This window comes from Euprymna scolopes, chromosome 46 (genome assembly GCF_053919585.1).
Source record: "Euprymna scolopes isolate OS-2025 chromosome 46, ASM5391958v1, whole genome shotgun sequence".
Lineage (NCBI taxonomy): Eukaryota > Metazoa > Mollusca > Cephalopoda > Sepiida > Sepiolidae > Euprymna > Euprymna scolopes.
In genome coordinates, this window is record NC_136527.1 from 781,463 (window position 1) to 789,613 (window position 8,151).

At 46.5% G+C, this 8,151-nt stretch overlaps 1 protein-coding gene across 1 annotated transcript; it reads left to right on the forward strand.

Moving 5' to 3' along the window:
- Window positions 1-1,716: 1,716 nt before the first annotated feature.
- LOC145271130 (uncharacterized) lies at window positions 1,717-7,179 on the forward strand. Its single transcript, XM_080126669.1, has one exon. It carries the CDS (start codon window positions 1,717-1,719, stop codon window positions 7,177-7,179), a length of 5,463 nt encoding a protein of 1,820 aa, XP_079982795.1.
- Window positions 7,180-8,151: the final 972 nt, after the last annotated feature.

Sequence of the window (8,151 nt, forward strand, 5' to 3'; positions counted from 1 at the left end):
CACTACTGATTGGAGGTCATCTTCTAGTGTTTCTGCCATTACTTTAGATATATGTTCATTTGTTTTCCTGTCGTGCCTGCTATAGAGTGTGGTGTCATCAGCATATATACCCATCTCAGAGGCAATTTTGTCGGGGAGGTCATTTATGAATATCAGGAACAGCAGAGGACCAAGGATAGATCCCTGGGGCACTCCCGCATTTATATCATATTGGTTAGATGTACGACCGTCGAGGACAACCTGGATTTTTCTCTTATCTAAGAAGGATTTAATTATGTTAAGTATTCTACCAGTGATACCGTAAGATCTAATCTTCCTGAGGAGACCCTCATGCCATACCCTGTCAAAAGCCTTAGATATATCTAGAGCTACCGCTCTGCCCTCTCCCGCTTTGTCCAGTGAATGGTATATGCGTTCAGAGATTACAGTGAGGATGTCTGCCGTGGAACGGGCTTGTCTAAATCCATATTGATGGTCGGTCAGAAGTTTAGCATCTGTAAGGTGCTGGACTAGAGCATGGTTAATTAAGGTCTCAAATATTTTGCAAAAAGTGGGAGGAGGCTAATAGGGCTGTTGTGTCTTTGGGCCGGGCGTTTTTTGCGAGAGGGACACAGTCGGTCGTCACCGGAGAGAGGCCTGAGTATCGTGTGAATAACTTTTCTGTGCAAGCCTTTTTCTTGAATATTATTTTTTTTTTTTATTTATCGCCTTGTCAGCCCGTCTATTTCGGGTAAACATTGTGCTTTAAGCGACAAATAAATATTTATATAGATTTATTTTCATACGGACACTTCCCTCCCCACTTTTCGTGATCTGCGAGATCTCGTGGGGATTTCCGGTTTGAAGGGCTAAGTGAGCCCTTTTTTAATGTGACTTCAGACGCATCGCACGCGTTTTTCCTCGCTCCGATCAATCGCCCCCCCCCCATACAGCACGAGGTACGTTGGACTCCGTCATTCCTTTTAAAGAACATTACACTTTTGCCCTATTTGCCGGACAATATTTTTAGTCACTCATTTTATTTATTTGTTTATTTTATTTTACGTGTTTTTCTTTATTTCCATTTCTTTTTTTTTGTTTTGGTCCATGCTGAACCAAGTTGTAATTTCTTTAGTCTATTTAAAGTTGTTCCTTTGCTTGCACAGATTTGTTTCACGTGGTTAAGCGTTGTTTAACCAAGCTATTTTTTAAATACGAAATCTTTCACTGTGTTGTTAGGTGAAAGCACGGAATAGTTACGATATTCTCTTTTCTCCACGTCGTAAATGACTTCCAAAATAATGCCGTCGTTATCTCGGCACGGTTCAATGGCGTATAGTGCCTTATATGTATATATGTTTATTTACTACTTTATTTTTGTTTATCTAAATTTTAATTCCCTTATTTTTTTTGTTTTGTTTCAGATTTTTTTTACCTAGTTAATAAAACATATTCAGCGTAATACGTTGTTATGTCGATTTAATTTGAGTTGAAACTGTCTGCCTGACGCACGATTTCTTCAGTCTGACGGCCGATGTATCAACGCTGATGCTGAAGCAAAATTTCTAAGAATAAATGCCGAGGAGCAGAACAGTAAAAAGAATCTCTGGTTCCTGTATTGAGTGGGTTATCGGACACGGAGCAGCAGAATTATCAACCACGTGGCTACATGAGTGTAGCAACAGACCTACATTATACGGATTATAAACTCTCTCCACGTTGCCGACCTTGGACAATATGTCTGCCTCTCCTTCGTACCACACGCGGTCGGAAGTTTCGCACTCAACCAAGTCGTCCACTTCAACACGTGCTAATACCAAGGCTCATCTTGCCCTCATCGACAGTGAGGCAGACCTGGAAGAGGAGCTCGAAATGCTGCGCATTAGGGCGAAAGAAGTGGCAATAAAAACTAAACTAAAAAAAATAAAGGCCCGGAAAGACGCGGCTCTCACAGCCACCGGCTCCAACAGAGACAAGGATTCGGTTGTCTCCTCTCGCAGCCACAAAACCGGCTCGAAGCTCGACCCAACCCCCCTAGACGCCGTGCAGCGCACCGCCGACTATATCATCAGCCAGAACTCCCTGAAGCAGTCGGAGAAACCAGTTCCCTCTCCTCTCGGGCAACACTATCAGCCTCCTCCCTCTAATCAAACTTCGGACCTGTTACTATACATGGCTCGTCGGGAAGTACTCTCCTCAAATCTAAGGAAATTCTCAGACCAACCGAAAGACTACAAGGCCTGGAAGTACTCCTTCCTTAATGCCATCTCAGGACTGAAAATCTCCCCACGGGAGGAGATAGACATGTTGGTCAAGTGGCTCGGTAGACACTCCTCGGACCAAGCCGACAGACTCAGGACAGCACACTTTAACCAACCAGAACGAGGACTATCGGAGATATGGAGGAGGCTGGATAGGTACTACGGAGCTGTCGAAGTCATCGAAAGCTCCATTTTCCAAAGACTTGAAGCATTCCCTAAAATCACGAGAGACTACACAAAGCTCGGAGACTTAAGTGATCTGCTCGCCGAGGTTGAAGCTCTCAAGGAAGGCGGAGATTTACCCGGCCTTTCTGCTTTAGACTCTGCCCATGGCATCTGGCCAATAGTTGACAAGCTTCCGCCCTCTATAGGAGACAAGTGGGCATCGTATGGTGCGAAATACAAACGACAGCACCAAGTGTCGTTTCCCCCATTCTCCGCCTTTACCGCGTTCATAAGACAGCAAGCGGAAGACCGAACGGATCCTAGCTTCTACCGGACGAGAGACGTCCAACCCTTTCAAAGGCCAGAGAAAGTGAACCAAGTCTCGGTTCATAGGATCGAAGTAAACACAAAGGACTGCAACCGCCTTTGCCCCATCCACCAGACACCTCATCCTCTTCGAAACTGTTGGGCCTTTAGGAAGAAACCCTTGTCCGAAAGAAAAGACATCCTCAGACGAAATGGGATCTGTTTCAGATGTTGTTCCACCACAAAGCATGCGGCTAAGGAATGCGACGCCATCGTTGAGTGCTCAGAGTGTGGCAGTGACAACCACGCAACTGCCATCCATCCACATTCGACACCTCAACGAACCGACACCAAACCCTTGCCGTTGCACGGCGGGGAGAGGGAAAATGTATCGACAAACTGTTCACAGATCTGCGGAGACGCACTGAACGGGCGGTCCTGCTCAAAGATCTGCCTCGTGAACATATGTCTAAGGGGTCAAGAGAAATCACTCAAAGCGTATGCTGTGATTGACGAGCACAGCAACAAATCCCTGGCTCGCTCCGAACTCTTCGACTATTTCAATGACCAGAGCCCCACTTCAACCTACACCCTAAGGACCTGCGCCGGAACCACGGAAGCATCAGGCAGGAGAGCCCTAGGTTACAGTGTGAAATCGCTCGACGGAAAGGCCACCTACACCCTGCCAACTCTGATCGAGTGTAACGACATTCCGGACAACCGATCAGAGATACCAACACATGAAGTGTTTCGAAATCTCCCTCACTTAGCGGCCATCGCAAACAAGGTACCTGCACTGGATCCGGAGGCACCCATCTTACTACTCCTGGGGCGAGATGTGATTGAGGCTCACAAGGTGCGAAAGACTATTAACGGCCCACCTGGTGCTCCCCACGCACAAAAACTGGACCTGGGATGGATTGTGGTAGGCGATATCTGCCCCGGTAGAACGAGAAACAGAAAGGTGAGCGTTTTCTTCACTAACACTCTCTGTAGAAGCTCCCCTTCTACCTTTGAACCATGCCCTAACTTAATCCACGTTAAGGAAACATACGGTCCTCTAGCTGTGGTACAACAGCCCGAACATCAAAGGTTGGGTCACTCAGTATTCCAACTCACGAAGGAAGATGAAACTCTAGCACCCTCTGTCGAGGATCTCAGATTCCTAGAGATCATGGACCAAGATTTAAAAAGGGACACCGACAACAGTTGGGTAGCCCCACTACCTTTCAAACCCTTCAGACAACGGCTCCCAAACAACAGAAACCAGGCTATCAACAGGCTTCTGTCCCTTTCTCGACAGTTCGACAAAAAACCGCAGTTGAGAAACGATTTTATTCTCTTTATGGATAAGTTGCTAAAAAATAAGCATGCTGTGGTTGCCCCTCCCCTAGCCACTGAAGAGGAAAGATGGTATCTTCCCATGTTTGGAATATACCACCCCAAGAAGCCCGGAAAGATCAGAGTGGTGTTTGACTCCAGCGCGCAGTACAATGGGGTATCGCTCAACGATACTTTATTGACTGGGCCTGATCTTATCAATCCACTAGTAGGCGTCCTGATGCGTTTTCGAAAAGACTTAGTCGCGGTTATGGCGGACATAGAGCAAATGTTCTACTGTTTCCGGGTGAAGGAAGAGCACAGGAACTTCCTGCGATTCCTTTGGTTCAAAGACAACGACACTACCAAAGCTGTCGCAGAATACCAGATGAACGTCCATGTGTTCGGAAACAGGCCTTCACCAGCAGTGGCGACATACTGTCTTCGGCAGTCAGTGCAACAAGGACACCCTGACTCCGACCAGGCTGTTAGAGAATTCGTGGAACGAGACTTTTATGTAGACGATGGCTTAAAGTCCGTTCCCACCGTCGAAGACGCAATTTCCCTACTGAAGAAAACTAAATCTGTCTTAGCTGAATCTAACCTAAGACTGCACAAAATTGCGTCCAACAAGAGTGCCGTCATGGCAGCATTCCTTCCTGAAGACCATGCCACTGAAAGCAAGGACCTTGACCTGGAGGACGAAGCAGCACCAATGCAGCGCAGCCTCGGGCTTAATTGGGATTCAAAAGGCGACCACTTCTTTTTCACGGTGGATGACCCCAATAAACCCTATACGCGGAGAGGCGTTCTGTCGACCATCAACAGCCTCTACGACCCACTTGGATTTGTGGCCCCAGTCACGGTTCAAGGCAAGTTTATTTTGAGGACCCTGACCATGGACAACAACGATTGGGATGCTCCACTACCACCACAAAGGCATCAGGTATGGACTGCGTGGAGAGACTCCCTGAAGGACTTGCACAACCTACGGATACCCAGGTCTTATGCCACTATGTCCCCTTCGACCGCGATAGGTAGAGAGCTTTGCATTTTTTCAGACGCTTCCACCAAGGCCATTGCAGCTGTTGCTTATTTAAGGCTGACCTTTAGAAATGGAAGCTGTGAAACTGCCTTCGTCATGGGAAAAACCAAGTTAGCCCCCCAGCCCGAAGCTTCCATACCAAGATTAGAACTATGCGCAGCCGTGCTAGCTGTGGAACTAGCGGACCTTGTACACCAGGAGTTGGACATGGAAGTTGACACCACCTTCTACACGGATAGCAAAGTGGTCCTTGGCTACATTCACAATGAGGTGAGACGCTTTTACGTCTATGTTGCCAATCGGGTCCAGAGGATACGCCGCACGTCCAAACCCCAACAGTGGCACTATGTGCCCACCGACCAAAACCCAGCAGACTGTGGAACTAGGTCGGTTCCTGCTATCCGACTTCACGATGCACCATGGCTAAATGGGCCAGCATTTTTATCTCGAACCTCGACGCCTGATGATGGTAACCAGACTTATCACCTAATCGACCCCGATCAAGACACTGAAATCCGTCAAGTGGTGTCGACATTCACCACCCACACCTCTTCTTCTTGTCTGAACTCTGAACGCTTTGAGAGGTTTTCATCGTGGATTGCCGTTACGCGAGCTGTAGCCCATTTAATACATATTGCACGAACATTCAACAAGAGAAATACGATCAACAAAGCCTGCAACGGATGGCATTGCTGCAGAACACTTACAGTGGAGGTGCTTAACCAAGCAAAAAACATTGTGGTCAAAGCAGCACAAAGATACGATTATGCCACAGAGATTAACTGTCTCGAGGAGTCGAAAAAACTGCTCTCGGACAGCACAATCAAGACTCTAGATCCATTCATAGATGAACAGGGTCTCCTCCGAGTTGGAGGGCGCACGCGAAGAGCAGGACTTTCCCAGGAAGAGATGCATCCCATCATCATCTCCGGAAAACATCACGTGGCTACACTGCTAGTGCGACATCACCATCAGAGTATCCATCACCAGGGACGTCATTTGACAGAAGGTGCGGTTCGGGCAGCTGGCTTCTGGATCGTCGGTGGCAAGAGATGCGTCAGTAGAGTAATTCATTTCTGTGTCAGATGCAAGCGGCTCCGGGGATCTGTGCAAGTTCAGAAACTATCCAACCTACCAGAGGATCGCATGGATTTCAGTCCTCCCTTCACCAACGTGGGCATGGATGTGTTTGGACCTTGGCCAGTTACCTCTAGACGAACCAGGGGAGGTTTGGCTCACTCCAAACGATGGGCCACCATTTTCACATGCATGACCACCAGGGCAGTTCATATAGAGGTATTGGAGTCTCTCGACACCTCGAGCTTCATTAATGCTCTGCGCAGATTCCTCGCCATCAGAGGTCCAGTCAGACTTCTCCGCTCGGATCAAGGCACCAATTTCGTGGGAGCTAAAAAAGAATTGAGAATAACATCCAATCTAGATTACGACGCAGTTAAAAACCATCTAGCAAGTTCAGGCTGCACTTGGCTGTTTAACCCTGCTCATGCACCCCATATGGGTGGAGCATGGGAAAGGATGATTGGTATAACAAAAAGAATCCTCGACGCTATGCTGGCGCAACACAACAGCACTCGGCTGACCAATGAGGTGCTCACCACCTTTCTGGCAGAAACAGCAGCCATTATCAACTCTAGACCGCTTGTGCCGGTTTCTACCGACCCAGAGGACCCAGCACTGCTAACCCCAGCAACTCTACTCACACAGAAAGTTGGATCGCTCTCAGCACCACCTGGTGAATTTAATTCTAAAGATGCCTCTAGGAGGCAGTGGAGACACGTTCAACACCTAGCCCAAACCTTCTGGAAGAGATGGAAAACCCAGTATCTCCCTCTGCTACAGACCCGCCGGAAATGGAGGGAAAGCACCCCGAATCTGTTCCCTGGAAATGTGGTGCTTCTCAAAGACAAAGAATGTAAGAGGAATGAGTGGCCACTAGGGTTGGTAACTAAGGTCATTCCCAGCAAAGACGGAAAGGTTCGCCAGGTGGAGCTAAAGGTCCGAAAGGGTGACTGTATCAGACATTTTGTTAGGCCCATCACAGAGACTATCCTTTTAGTGCCTGCTTCAGAACCCGTCGCATAACATGTTCCCTTACACTTGAGATACAATTTCATAAATGACATTGGACGGGGAGTGTTGTGTCTTTGGGCCGGGCGTTTTTTGCGAGAGGGACACAGTCGGTCGTCACCGGAGAGAGGCCTGAGTATCGTGTGAATAACTTTTCTGTGCAAGCCTTTTTCTTGAATATTATTTTTTTTTTTTATTTATCGCCTTGTCAGCCCGTCTATTTCGGGTAAACATTGTGCTTTAAGCGACAAATAAATATTTATATAGATTTATTTTCATACAGACACTTCCCTCCCCACTTTTCGTGATCTGCGAGATCTCGTGGGGATTTCCGGTTTGAAGGGCTAAGTGAGCCCTTTTTTAATGTGACTTCAGACGCATCGCACGCGTTTTTCCTCGCTCCGATCAATCGCCCCCCCCCCATACAGCACGAGGTACGTTGGACTCCGTCATTCCTTTTAAAGAACATTACACTTTTGCCCTATTTGCCGGACAATATTTTTAGTCACTCATTTTATTTATTTGTTTATTTTATTTTACGTGTTTTTCTTTATTTCCATTTCTTTTTTTTTGTTTTGGTCCATGCTGAACCAAGTTGTAATTTCTTTAGTCTATTTAAAGTTGTTCCTTTGCTTGCACAGATTTGTTTCACGTGGTTAAGCGTTGTTTAACCAAGCTATTTTTTAAATACGAAATCTTTCACTGTGTTGTTAGGTGAAAGCACGGAATAGTTACGATATTCTCTTTTCTCCACGTCGTAAATGACTTCCAAAATAATGCCGTCGTTATCTCGGCACGGTTCAATGGCGTATAGTGCCTTATATGTATATATGTTTATTTACTACTTTATTTTTGTTTATCTAAATTTTAATTCCCTTATTTTTTTTGTTTTGTTTCAGATTTTTTTTACCTAGTTAATAAAACATATTCAGCGTAATACGTTGTTATGTCGATTTAATTTGAGTTGAAACTGTCTGCCTGACGCAC

What these genes read in the sequence shown, in the direction of transcription:
- LOC145271130 (XM_080126669.1), top strand. Translation starts at nt 1,717, where the DNA reads ATGTCTGCCTCTCCTTCGTACCACACGCGGTCGGAAGTTTCGCACTCA.